Source organism: Tamandua tetradactyla, chromosome 2 (assembly GCF_023851605.1).
Source record: "Tamandua tetradactyla isolate mTamTet1 chromosome 2, mTamTet1.pri, whole genome shotgun sequence".
Lineage (NCBI taxonomy): Eukaryota > Metazoa > Chordata > Mammalia > Pilosa > Myrmecophagidae > Tamandua > Tamandua tetradactyla.
The window spans coordinates 54,234,641-54,248,516 of record NC_135328.1 but is presented as its reverse complement, the minus strand read 5'-3'; the positions used below and the strand labels follow the sequence as shown (position 1 = coordinate 54,248,516).

The 13,876-nt window shown below is 38.2% G+C and overlaps 1 protein-coding gene across 5 annotated transcripts in view; it reads right to left on the bottom strand.

Moving 5' to 3' along the window:
* Window positions 1–724: 724 nt before the first annotated feature.
* Window positions 725–13,876, bottom strand: part of NUP214 (nucleoporin 214) — a 167,651-nt gene continuing 154,499 nt past the window's right edge. For all 5 annotated transcript variants that reach the window (XM_077147213.1, XM_077147220.1, XM_077147224.1 and 2 more), the window contains 5 exons: window positions 9,183–9,335; window positions 4,663–4,834; window positions 2,494–2,633; window positions 1,579–1,603; window positions 725–1,048 (listed from right to left, as the gene is read on the bottom strand). In XM_077147213.1, coding sequence (XP_077003328.1) covers window positions 1,015–1,048; window positions 1,579–1,603; window positions 2,494–2,633; window positions 4,663–4,834; window positions 9,183–9,335 — 524 coding nt within the window. In that variant the 3' untranslated portion in view covers window positions 725–1,014. The remainder of the gene's footprint in view (window positions 1,049–1,578; window positions 1,604–2,493; window positions 2,634–4,662; window positions 4,835–9,182; window positions 9,336–13,876) is intronic.

Here is a 13,876-nt window from a genome sequence, read left to right as displayed (position 1 = left end):
CTGTCAAGTCCAGCAGTTTTGCTAGTGGTATCTGGTGATAGCAGTGTCTTCACAACTCCTGTGTCTACCCAAAAGTTATCTGCACTGTGGTTACCAGACAGTATGCTAGGTGGGGTTACCAATGTCCTGTCATATCCTGGAGATAAAAGCTCCCTTCTCAATCAACTGCCCACCCCCTCTCCAGGGTAGAAGAAATTAGCTTTTGGGACACACAGCTCCCAAGAGTCAAACTGAGAAGATAAGGTCGAGGAGGCTGTTCAAAGGGCATCATATCTATTTATCAGAACTCAGCTGTGGGTTCTCCAAGGAAAGGAGATGCAAATCTTTGTGGTCTATTTTCCATGCTTGCCTCACAACTAACTATACTTAAAATGCTACTACTGCCTCAGAAACTCAACTTATGCCTATTCACAAATGATTTACTATGCCTCCAATCCAATCGTAGCATTGGTACTTTGAGGGTCCTGATACATAACAATAAAAAGGACATGTTGAGGATATACCAGGTTATGACCTCAAAAAGGCAGCCCACCAGCATTCAACCTCTTCTGTATGTGGAGGGCCCTAAGTGCAGGCGACATCAGGGAGAAACTCATGCTTAATCCCTTTGTTGGTTACTTCTGGTGTCATTCTTGAAGACAGGTATTGCTAGTTAATGGAAGGCTGTGCAGATTTCTGAGAACCACAGAAATGGGAAAATCTCTTTCCTTGGCTATGACCTGAAAAAATTCACATACATTCTGTATGGAAATAGGCCAAATGGTTTAATAAGTAGGTAAAAAAACAAACAGCAACAAAAAACCCCACAAAAAACCAAAAATAATCCCATAGACATAAAGTAAACCAAAACAAGCAATCAAGCATCTTTTAGATTTTTTGGTTTCTGTTGTTTCTTTCTGGGTGTGTGTATGTCAATGGAGAATGTCCATTTAAAGGCCTGCTGCAATATTTCTCTGTGAAGAGGATCTGAGAATGTAGTCAGTCACAGGAATGGATAGGAATGACGACACCCATTCAACTTCTCCATCCACCAAACCCTTGGACAGACCTGCAAGGAAACACCAGAAGAGAGTGGCGAAATCAGCTACTGCTTCTTACAGTGGAAGGGCTTTGGTGCTTATGCAACTGACTTGTGTTCAAAGTTCAGGATTTTGAGTTTTTAATTGTTGCTGCAATCCTACACAGAGGCATACAGTGAGGATGTAGAAACAGGGCTTGGTAATGAGCCTAAAGCCTAGTGGTCAGGATAAAGCTTCTGAGACACTAAGAGGAAATAAAGAAAAGCATCTCAAAACCTGCCTTCCAATTCTCTGCTTGTTAGAAGGCACCTTGTTGCCCTTGAGAAGTCAAGGATTGGCATCTCCTGCCTTACTTCTAAAGAGATTAGCAAGTACACAATTACAGAAGTCTAAACCCAAATACCACCACTGAAACCCTATGCTTCCAGACAAGCAGGAAAAGTAGATACAAAACGCACAAATTCAGCAAGATTAGTATTTAATAGTACTCTTTTCACATACTACACACATACTATGCTTCCAATTAAAGTGAGAAGCAAAATTGGGGACAGATACTTACGAGTTAGATGATCCAAAGCTGAATACTGAAAAAAAGACAAAAAAGGTAAACTTAAAACATACATACACTTCAACGACATGTAGCTTCTAGGCCAAGTTCCTTCTCTCTCTTCATTTCCCCCACCCCACCGTCTGCAGGACTGGCAGGAAGGTACATGCAGAAGCTGCTCTTTTCTAGATCTGGCCAGATCCATCCAGAAAAAAGCAAGGGAAAGTCTTTCATTTTTTAGAGTTACTTTTCAATATTTTAGGGCTATTCTCTCTTCCCCTTTCCCTGGTTTTAGGCAGAGAGTCTGGCATGGTCCCTCTCACCTGGATGCACAGAGAGCCATTTTATCATGAAAACTTGTTTTTGCTATTTCTTCTGTTCACTTGCTTCCTCTTCTTTTAGAGGAACAGAGAATCAAGTCAAATGAGTTCTAGGCCTGGTTCTGCTACTAACTATATGATTCTTCGGGTAAATTATTTAACCCCTTGGAGTTTTTGTTTCTTCATTCATAAAATAATAATGACACCTAACTTATGTGCCCTATAAGTTTGTTGCAAGGATAAAAACAGAATATATATATTCTGCTCTCTGAAACAGTGTTCAACAAATGAAAGATTTTTTTACATTTCTACATCTCATTTTTTTCACCTGCTGGCTCGGAGTTTTACACCAAAGTCTATTGGTGTTATTTTGGCTTCTCAAGATAAATCTTGAGAGAAAATCAAGTCAGTCATTTCTCTTTTTGGTAAGAAATGCCTCAATGTTTGAAGTCTAATTAAAACCTAAAAAGAATGTATTCTCTGTTTAAATACTAAATTCAAAAGCCAAGTGAGAAAACAAAACAAAGCACTCACTTCATTGGAGGAGAAGGCATTCGTTTGGGTATTTAACACAAGAGGGAAAAGTTGGAGGGACCACATTGCTTACCTCCTCCACTTGATCCAAAACCAGAGAATCCACTACTCTGGGTCCCAAAGGCAGAAGTCTGTTGGGACAGTGATCCAAAAGTAGGTGCATTTTGACTTGCGAGCGTGCCAAAAGATGTGGTATTACTGCTGCTCCCAAATCTGGGTTTTAATAAAAAATGACACTGTGGTTAATGTGGCTGCGCTGTCACTCTGCCATCACATCCCTCCATCTACTTTCCTAACTCCTAAATTGCAATGACATACATGATTTGAGGTGACTTGCTTGATTTGAGGTAGCAGCCTCTCAGAAACAGGCAATATAGCACAGAGTAAGCTTTTATTTCAACTTTGGGAAGAAAAATAACACGAATACAATACGAAATTCAGCCTGTCCAGTGGTGGATTCAGCCACCTTTTAGAAAGTTCAGTACATTTGGAAATTAAGCAATTCACATTTCTTGTACTGTTTATCTCCAATAATTCTTCAATATCTATCATTTTAGCATTTCTCATTTATCTGCAATTCTCCTTGCACCCCTCCCCCTCTATCCCCCCGCCTTTTTTATCTTCCGCTCCTCTCTGGATTTTGACTCTATTTACTTTTAATGATGAAATAAAGTGTCATTTACATGCAAAGACCACCATGGGCCTACATTTACTGTACTTTCTGTACAAAAATGGGCCTTGACTATTCCTATACTATACCTTTCCAAGATGGCCAGCCAGGGTGAGAGACAGTCTCATTGTGAGGGACTTAAAAGAAGGGAACTGGCTCTTTTGGAGATTTAATACCTGAACCAGTACTTGTAAGTCCGGTTCTACAAAACAGAACCAGCCAGCTAGTCTGGATTTATGTAGATGACCCAAGCCAAGGCAGAACAGACAATAGCACTCAGTCTGCCATACCTTTTTTGTGTCAAAAGAATCAATTTTAAACTAGCCATGAAAAAAAAAGGGCTCATGAAATGACATGCAGATTTGTGGTCAAAGTGTCTTTATTAACTTTAAATGTGTAGCAGTTAACAGTTGGTGGTGTGGTGGGGAAGGAACAAGTTTTAAAACCCATCTCGACTTTTAATTTATAGTGTGTCATTTCTTCTGAACATGTGAAAGAGGTGAAAAGTTTCAGAGCTACAGGAATTTTTTATTTTTAAGGTAAACTCTTGGGTTCAGGTCACTTTTATAATCCCTCACCTACAAACTCCACTTTGGAGCTTGCTCATGGCCAAGATTAACTGCATGAGGATAGAACACATTTATAGAATATACTTCAGTTTATTTTCAAGATAAAGATGCTATCATATTTCCAAGACCCATCCTAAGTATTTTTACAATTCCCCCAAACAAAATCAACTCCCATATCCCAAATCTTTAGCTTTATACTTTCTGAGCCCAGTACTAAGGGCAAGAGGCATATTAGAGTCACTTTTAGGCATTAATACCTCTTTTGTAGTCACCATAACATATATTTTATTGGGACTTGTGGTGTGGCAAAAGGTTATTTTCTTCTTGGGGTTTTGGCAATCAGACTGAATTTCTGGAGCCCTTAAAATCAAATCTCTAATATAACATTTTCAAGTAAGGATGTGCACAAGGCACTTAGAGCAGCTTTGAAAGCTGAGCAACTGTCAAAGCTCTTAACATGTTGAAGTGACCAGTTAGAACCCAGTATGGAAGATAGCTCATGGGATTATAAAGCTGAATACCCACACTGGTGGTCTGGAGCAGAGCAAGAGACACAGGGGTTGTTTGTTCAACGGTAATGGATCTAACATAGAATAATACCAAGAGGAAAGACTCTGGTGATAATTATACATTCAGAACTTAGAAGTTAACACACAAGGAGCAATCTTAGCTGTACAGTTGTCAAGGCAAGGCCGTTTTTCTTCTTTAAATTAACTGTACCAGGAATTTTAACAACCAGTACTCCGTATATCAGTGCATAGTAACAAAGCTGATGTGTATCCACATACTCAACAGAGTCTGGCTTGAAAGAAATTAGCTTCAACCTAGAAAGGAACAGGAATCCTCGCACAACTTGTTTACTGATTTGGAGAGGCAAAGTTAGCTCAGTCAAGATTTAGAAAAGTTCAAGAACTTTCTTTTCAAAACCAGGAGCACTGAACTCCAACTCTTTCAGGGGGCATGAGTTTGTTGGTTTACCTAGGTTCCATCTTAGGGGGCTTACCCGAATCCTCCTGCGCTGGCAGCCGCAGTACCCTCTCCGAACACTTTGCCTCCCGTCGAGCCCAGAGGGCTTGTAAAGGCTGGGGCTGAACCGAATGCTGGCACCCCTCCAAACCCAGGGGATCCCCCAAAAGTAGGAGGGCTGCCAAACACTGGAGCAGCACCGAAGCCACCTGAGCAAAACAGAGGCAAACAGAAATGGGGAAAAGGAAAAAAGGAAACAGAAGAGAAGACAATGAATGATGAGAAACCAAATTAAAAGAAGGGGAAAAAGGGAAAATACGTTAGAAATTCTAATACAACAAATTATAATAAAGGCCAATATCCATTCTATCAGCAAAATAACAATTAAAAAAATTGCCAACAAAAACCAAACCACCCTCTTCCATTTCTAGCAGAGTATTCTGGGCTCAACTAAAGAGAATTCCTTGGAATTCTAAGAAATCTTCTATCCCTTCCAGGGGCAAGCCAGACTTCACCAGCTTGAATGGTCTTGTGAAATCAGACCACCATCAAGAACCAACTTGGTGCATTTTAGATCCCTTCCCAGCTCTAATGGGCAGCTCTCAGACTCCTCATTGAAAAATCATTCTCAAAACTCCAATTCCTGTCCAGCTATGGAATGATTAGACTTTATTACTTATTATCATATAGACAAAACATGTAATTCCATGGAAACCCAAATTATAAAATTAGAGGCTCAAAATCACCTCTCTGGGAGAATCTATGAATTGGGTTATAGTAGAAATGAAGAGAGATGTATGGCACTGGCTCTCAGCCAGATACTTTTTATTTATCCTGATGCCTCTCATCTCTCATTAGACTCTATTCAGAAGCACTTAAAAAAAAAGCATTCTTCCTGTAGTGAAGAACTATTTCTCAATAAAAAACAAAAGGAACTTCTTCTTTGGAGGAAGCTACTGCATCAATTTAATAAAATAAACTTATTGATAAGATAACAGAGCTCAAAACATCTTTTGCAAGCTCCCTAGCACTGATGCTCACTTGGTGACCAGGCTGGCTCAAGGGCTATACAAAAAATGGTTGATCATGAGAAAAGGATCAGGTTATACAGGGCAGCAACCTCCTCTGATTCGTGGAGAGGCCCATCAGGTGAGGAAACGGAAGACCTTCTCTTTAGCTATTCCTTCTGTACCTGATGGGTGTTCCCAAACCTCCAAGATTCCTCTTAAATTATTCTAAGGAATCAGAATAGACACTCAATGATAGTCTCTTGAACTAGATGGAATAAAATGGTACCAAAAATGTGCTTTAAAGGCGACCATCCATTATAAGGAGTAGAATATTTCTTGAGTAGTGGCTGATGAGCTACATGCTAAAGAGAGTAATAGTGACCCAGTAACAACCAAGTAGATGATTAGCCTAAGGAGATAAAGTAAATTATTCTCTCCTTTTAGGAATTGATTCCTATTGTTAGCAGGATTAATCAGACTATCTTATTATAAGCATAATCACATCACAAGCTTCTGCTATCTGAATGAAGAAAGATCAAATACTTGGTAGGAAAAGCTATCAGCAGAATTCTTTAACTGTTATTTCTCCATTCAATCATTTGCTTATTTACCATTAACAATACTGCACAGCCAAGAAAATTCTTTTTGCTAGGGTTCATGTTGGGGTTAACATTCTGCATTTTAAAACCTTGAGTGAAATTCCAAGCCATGATAATGAAGACTGTTAGGTTACAAATACAACAGACTGGAAAAAAAAGTGTTAAAAAAACCCTTGCAGTTGAATTATTTAAGACTGATTACAGATCTAGTTACACTTTCTTCCTAGGCATATAGGACTTTATCTAGTGTCTTATACTCAATATTGTTTCAACTGCTTGGTGGAAGGTGAGTGAAAAATGAGAAGTCACAATGTTACAGAAAGTAAAATGGACAGGGGAGGGGAGGGCGCGTGCACGCACGTGCGCACACACACACACACACACACACACACACACACACCCCAAAAATGCCTCCAAACAACAAAGCTGGGTCATAGCCAAATGAAGTAAGAAGAGAATGGTCATTCTGGTCTCACTTTTGGAGACAGGCAATTTATTCCTAATGCTAGAATGGGTTATACCTTATTACATGTCATTTTATGTCATATTTTAATAATAATCAACAATAATAAAATTATTAATTTACTCATGGCCCACTATGTGCCAGGTGATTTACAACAGTCCTCTTCAATCCTCACAATAAGTTGGGGATTAGGAAACTGAGGCTTGGAGAATGTCACTTGCCCAGGTTTAACCAAATGGTAAACGATAAGAGCTGGGACTGGAAAAAAACCTCAGACTCAAAAGCCCATCTATCATCTAGCTATTATGTGTCACCCTGCCTCCCTCCAGTCCCATTAACTCTGGCATTCTAATAACTCCCGCAACAGAGGTGTAAACCCATTGGTTCAGAGATGGCAGCAACGTCATTTTTAGTCTGTCTCCTCTTCTCTCTTCTTAAACAATCTCCAATAGTATTATTTTCTACTGCAATTTTATTGAAGGGAGGATGACACTTGTCTCCAAAAGTGAGACCAGAATGACCATTCTCTTCTTACTTCATTTGACTATGATCCAGGTTTGTTGTTGTTTGGAGACATTTTTGGTGTGTGTGTGTGTGCGCGCACACGCGCGTGCACTCCCCTCCCCTGTCCATTTTATTTTCTGTAACATTGTGACTTCTCATTTTTCACTCACCTTCCACCAAGGAGTTCCACCAAGAGCTCATCTAAACAATTAACCTAGAATCAATCTGAAAGCAAGAGGTGATAATTCTGATAGCTTAGGTAGCTGTAATATCTCAATTGGAAGGTTACTCCTCTATTTAAAGCAGTCTTTCCTTATGCTCAGTACTTTGAAGAACCTCCTTTTATAGAAGGAGCTCTCTGGGACACCAATAAAAGTTCTGCAGCAGAAAGACAAAGTTCCTGAAACACAAATGGGAGTGGTTTTTCCTTCACCCTCACTTTGACATTTTTGAGTTAAAACTAGTTCATTCATCTCATGTATTTGAAAAGCAGCTTTCTCTCTTAAGAATTCTCATCTAGGTAGTTTCATGGAACAAGTAATCAAATAGGAAAAAAATTCTAAAAGGCAGGATACATTTTCTCTGAGACTGAGAAAATAAAAGGGTCAGATTCCTTATCAGCTGGGAAACCATCCCAGGAAAAAGAATGAGATATAAGAAAAACATAAGAGACAAATAAACAATTTATCAGGTTCCTTAAAAACAAACACACAAACAAAATTAATTTGATGATTAACAACTTAAAATTTCTCAGTCAAGTGTTCACATTTACCTTCTAGAGTCAAAAGATGTAGCTTTTTCATTTTTAAATCTTTCATGGGGGAGGGGGAACAGAGAGAGGGCGTATGAAAGCCAAAATTAACAAAGCCATGATGCCCTTTTCTAGTCCATTTTAAATTCTAGAAAACAAGTATCAAAAACTGACAACCAAAGACTGACCTCAGGTCACAGGTCTGAATTAAGGTGCATGGTGCGTATGGAAACTTCAGCAATTTAGGCTCTAAAATGTGATGCTCCATGTACTAATTTGAGGGGGCCCTCTTCCTAAGTCTGAGTCCCTGCCTATGCATCTGGTCCTCAGGTTAGAGTCTTCCTCTAGAATTAGCATACTTTCAAAGTATGCCATATACAAGATGAAGTATCTTGCCTGCTTATCCATGGAGAGTTCGCTTTTAAGAGTTGCTTTTTTAGCAAGCATCCTCTTCTCTACTCCTGCCTTGAAAAAATATTTGCACATAATTTTCCATCCAACAGTGTTAGGAATGCAGACCCTCTCTAGATCTCAGACACAGAAATAGGACAAAGAGGCAGTTGACAGAAATGAAGTAATGTTTTCTTATAAAACATACATTGCTCTTTTAAAAAGTTTTAATTCTAATACATGATTATAAAAAATCATATAGTAACATTGGGATAAAAAGTAGCATGGTAATGTTCTTTTTCTTGGTTATATGAGTCTGTTAAAAGTGTGAAAAGTAAATGATCTATACTTATGATATGTGGAAATTGTATTATGCATATGCAAATGGATATAAATGTCATGTTTCAATTAAAAGTAAAATAAAAAGTGAGTTAAGAAAGTGAGGGCCAAATGACTTAGACATAAGAAATTAAACAGATAATCTATCTTGACTATCATAGACAACTGGTGCCGAAGCAAAACTATTACTCAGGGTGATTCCTTCTTTATATTTTAGTCATCATTTTCTTATATGCTCCCTTTGGTTGTTCTGTAATTACTAAATACTCACAATGCTTTCTTCCCTAAGAAGTTATTTAAAGGCTGCATTACATGCATTCTGTACTTTGACTCAGAAGGCCTGGAACAGTAAGGGACACAGGAGATGCTCAAAAATATACAAATAAATTGTGTGTGGGTGGGGAGGTAACTTCATTCATATTCCAATCCTTCTCTCTAGAGAAACCTCTTTTTATCTGTGCATATAAACATATAAATATAAATAATATCTATAAAGAGTACCTGTTTTATTTGGTGTAGAAAACCCAAAGCCTTGGGACGCCACACTTCCTCCTCCAGAGCTAAAAGTGCCAGTAGGTTTCTGCTCTCCAAACGACGAGCTGGCAAATCCACCAAATGTCTTGGCCCCACTGTTTCCAAACAGGTTGGAGGTATCTGGAGAACATGTATGAGGGAGATTAGAGGGGGTGAGAGATATCCTTCTTTATTTATTAGGTAAGAGAAAGAAGAAACCTCAGGAGAGAGTTTGAAGAGAAGGGAATGACAAAGCAATCCAGGATCCATGGGAACTGAGCTTTGGAGAAAGAGGCGTCTTCTTTGATTTTCAAGTATCTCCTTTTTTTTTGCTTGTGCAGGCACTGGGAATTGAACCTGGGTCTCCTCCAGCATGGCAGGCAAGAACTCTGCCACTACGCCATGAGAACCCATCCTCTGATTTTCATGCAACTTGATTACAAGTTTTCAATCATTGTGTCACCCAGATTCAGGATTTGCTGACATGATTCTCCAGATAGAAAATAAAGGGGCAGCCTGAGCTATTAAAAACAGGCCCCACAGATCTGTCCTGTAACTACTTATTGAAGAGTGCTTTGAAAACAATTGCTTTTTCCTTTCTTTGCCTTGTATATATGTTATATTATACAATAGAAAAAAATTATATTAAAAAAAAAAAGGTCCCATAATATGCATTAAGGAGCCTTCTTTTAGTAACTCATCTGTGTGCTTCCAGAGATATCAGGCCTATCCAGCAACAGAGGACCAATATCTGAGATTTACACGTGACATTTTTCTTTTGAAGAACTGGGCTTGCTTTTATTGGTTTCCTCACAAGACAAATTTCAAGCTTTGTCAAATTAGGGAAAATAATGTTAGAGCAAATCCAAACCAAGCATAATGGCTCCAAGCATTTCCCTTTTGCTCTTATAGTTAAATTCAGCATACTTGGTGTTGCCTGACCTGTTCAAAGAATGGGAGGCAAAATAAGAAAATTCATTCAGCTTCTACTTTTTTTTTTTTTTTTTTTAAAGGAAAGACAGAGAGAAGGAAGGAAGGATAGAAGGAAGGAAGGAAGGAAGAAAGGGAAACAACTTTAAACATTTTCTTGTTTTTATTGTATTTTGTTTTTCCGTTTTTTGTTACATGGGCTGGGGCCGGGAATCGAACCGAGGTCCTCCGGCATAGCAGGCAAGCACTTTGCCCGCTGAGCCACCGCGGCCCGCCCTCAGCTTCTACTTTTGATCTGAAGGAATCTAGGAAGAATGTCAAGGAGGTCAGCAAGACTCCAAGAACCAGCCTGTCTGATTTCTTTCTAAGAAATTCAGTTAAGCTCTAGACTTTTTAGATGCTTATCTAGTATGTAACTACTTCAACTAATTCACTCCAATAATTAAAGGGAAAAAAGAAAATTATGCAAGACCATGATGGGTGAAAAGTTTTTTTTTGTTTATTACAAGAAATGAAAATCTGACAGGAATACATACACAGCCAAAATCATCTACTCAGATAATACAAATAGCACATTTTATATGAGGTATTTTCTTTAACCCTTTTTCTTTCTTGGGGTGGGCACTCACATTTTCCCTCAATGTTTTGATGGTGCTTTTATTTAAAATTAGTTATTGTAGGTTGCTGTGTGCATCCACAATAAAGCAAAGAGATGTTATTCTGAAATGGGATGGCTGCCCAAAGACATGGGCAAAAATAGGAGGCTGAAATGATATGCTCTGGGCAGGCAACAGAGTTGACTGTCTGTCACCAACAGAGAACTATAGATATCTGTTTAAGACTTTACAAGCCAATGAGATGCTTATAGTGAAGGTGTGCTAGAAGGGAGAGTGGTGGAGAAAGGATAATTCGGTCTCAAAGTTTAGCTGTTTGAAGAGGTGATTGCTCAGTAGCCTGTAACTTCCCAAGGTCTTTCATCTCAGTCTACTTCCAATCCCACTCCAGCATTAGATGCAACATTTTTAATACTTCTAATTACAATGCTTTTAATCTACAACCCAGAAAGTGAGTAGCCTTATCTCAGGACGCTCCCATGTTGCTTACATTTCTAAGCAACAATACCATAATATCAGAGACTCAGTCCACCACATGGTTACCCACTCTGTTGCCGACAATTTGAGAACTTGGTGAAGGACCCATATATGGAGTATGTCAAGCATATACAGCTGGAATGCTCAAAAATATACATTTTTTTTTATCACCTTCATATATGGCACCAAATGATTGCTTATCCTTTGGTGGTGTTTACAAAATGCCCTCATGAAGTCTGATTTATTTCTTCATGAGCTAACCTGGAGATTAGATTTGATTCCTTCAAAGGCAGTGTATTTGATTTTGGGGACAGAGAAATCAGCTTCATCCATTCTTAAAAAAAATTTTTTTTAATATAATACAGTACTTTATGTTCACAATGTTGTGCTACCATTACCACCATCTGTTATCGGCCATCCCTTTCATCTGTAATCTTTGCAATATGAAAAGGATTTAATTGTGATCTTTCCTATTTAGTTTTGCTATATTGAACATGATTGAGAAAGTTAAGAATTAGAAGGAACTCTCTAAAATAAGTTAACTCAACTTATTCTGAAAGTTTGGAGTCTAGCGTGCAGCATCTAGGGAAGAGCTAGATAAAGAGGCTAGTAAATTGTGGTAAATATAGGTGAATTTCACCCTCCAAGCAGGTGCTACAATTTTCAATCCCCCAAATGCATGACAGGAGGAGTGGGGACTGTAGCCAGGGCTCCTGGTAGAGCTTGCTGGTGTCAAGGCGGTTTCTAAGGATCTAGGCCTACAAAATCCAGGGCTGTGTGGTCTGATTGCTGATAACAGTTTTTGATCAGCTATTTTAGATCGCTGGTGGGGCAGGCTCTAAGGGCAGCCGCTGTTCCAAACTCCTCTCAGGGAAAAGTGGAACAGGAGTCCTGAAGAGGCTGTACCTATTTTTTTTTTTTTCCGCTCTCTTTTCTCTTTTCTATCCCTTGTTTGGGAACAAAAAAATGGATGGCAACCAACAAACAAAAAACAGCGATAACAACAAAAAACCTAGCAATCCTAGGGGACTGGGAGAACTAGACTTCCAGCATTATAATATAATAACTCTGCCATTCTGAACAAAAGATTAAAAACCACATGAAGAAATCAGAAAGTACAACCAATTCACAGGAATCAAAGAGTTTGGAAGAAAACAGCCCTGAAGAAGCTCATACATTAGAACTAAAGTCAAAGAGTTTAAACCAATTGTTTTAAATATGTTCAATGAGTTAAAGGAATTTATATACAAAGAACTAAAGGAAATTAGGCAAATGTCTGAAAAAAATAGAAATAGAAATAATATAAGGAAACCAAACAAATTCTGTATCTACAAAGTACAGTAATTGAAATAAAGATCTCAGACAGATTTGACAGCAGATTGGAATAAGCAGAAGAAAGGATAAGTGAACTTGAATAAAAGACAACTAAAATTATCCATCGTCAAGAGCAGAAAGAAAAAATATTCAAGAAAAATGAACAGAGCCTGAGGGACCTGTGGGACACCATCAAGTATAACAACATAGGCATCATTGGCATCCCAGAAGGATAAGAGAGAGAGGGAAAGGGGCAGAAAAAGTATTTGAAGAAATAATGGCTGAAAACTCCCCCAATCTGATGAGAGACATGAATATACACATATAGGTAGCTTAATGAACTCCAAGCAGGGTAAAATCAAAGAGATCTACACCAAGAAACACTACAGTGAAATTGCCAAAATCCAAAGACAAAGAGAGGATTTTGAAAGCAGCAAGAGAGAAGCAACTTGTTACAAGAATAAAAGGAGTTTTTTCATCAGAAACCATGTAGCCAGAAAATAGTGCAATGACAGTTTTAAAGTCCTTAAAAGAAAAAACTGTCAGCTAAGAATTCTACATCTGGCAAAATCATCTTTTAAAAATGAAGGAGAAATTAAGACATTTACAGGCAAAACCTGAAAGAGTCTGTTACCAGAAGACCTGCCCTATAATAAGAAATGCTAAAGGGAGTCATTAAGGATGAAATAAAGGAATACTAGACAGTAACTCAAAGTCTTAAGAGGAAATAAAGAACATTGGAAAGGTAACTGCAGAAGTAACATAAAATCCTGTATTACAGTTCTTTTGGTTTGGAACCACCTCAAATGTGTAAAATAATATCTTAAATATTTAGATTTTAATAGGTATACAATGTATAAAGATATAATATGAGACAACGGCAATACAAAGGGGGAGAGACAGAGATGTATATGAGTAGAGTGTTTATATGAAAATAGGTTGGAACTAGTCAAACTAGGCTGTTATTAGTCTAAGATACTAATTATAATTATAAGGTAATCACTACGAAAATAACTAAAAATATGAAGAAAAGGGAAAGAAGTAAATAAAAATGGTAACTATAAAAAAGCAACTAAATACAAAAAAGTAATGGAATAACTGCAATGGAATTTTAGATTTTACACCCAAAGCACAAGCACTAACAGAAAAAACAGATAAATGGGACTTCATCAAAATTAAAAAATTTTGTACATGGGTGTTCTAGTTTGCTAGCTGCCGGAATGCAACACACCAGAGACGGATTGGCTTTTAATAAAAGGGGATTTATTTTGTTAGTTCTTCAGAGGAAAGGCAGCTAACTTCCCACTGAGGTTCTTTCTTACACGGGAAGGCACAGGATGGTCTCTG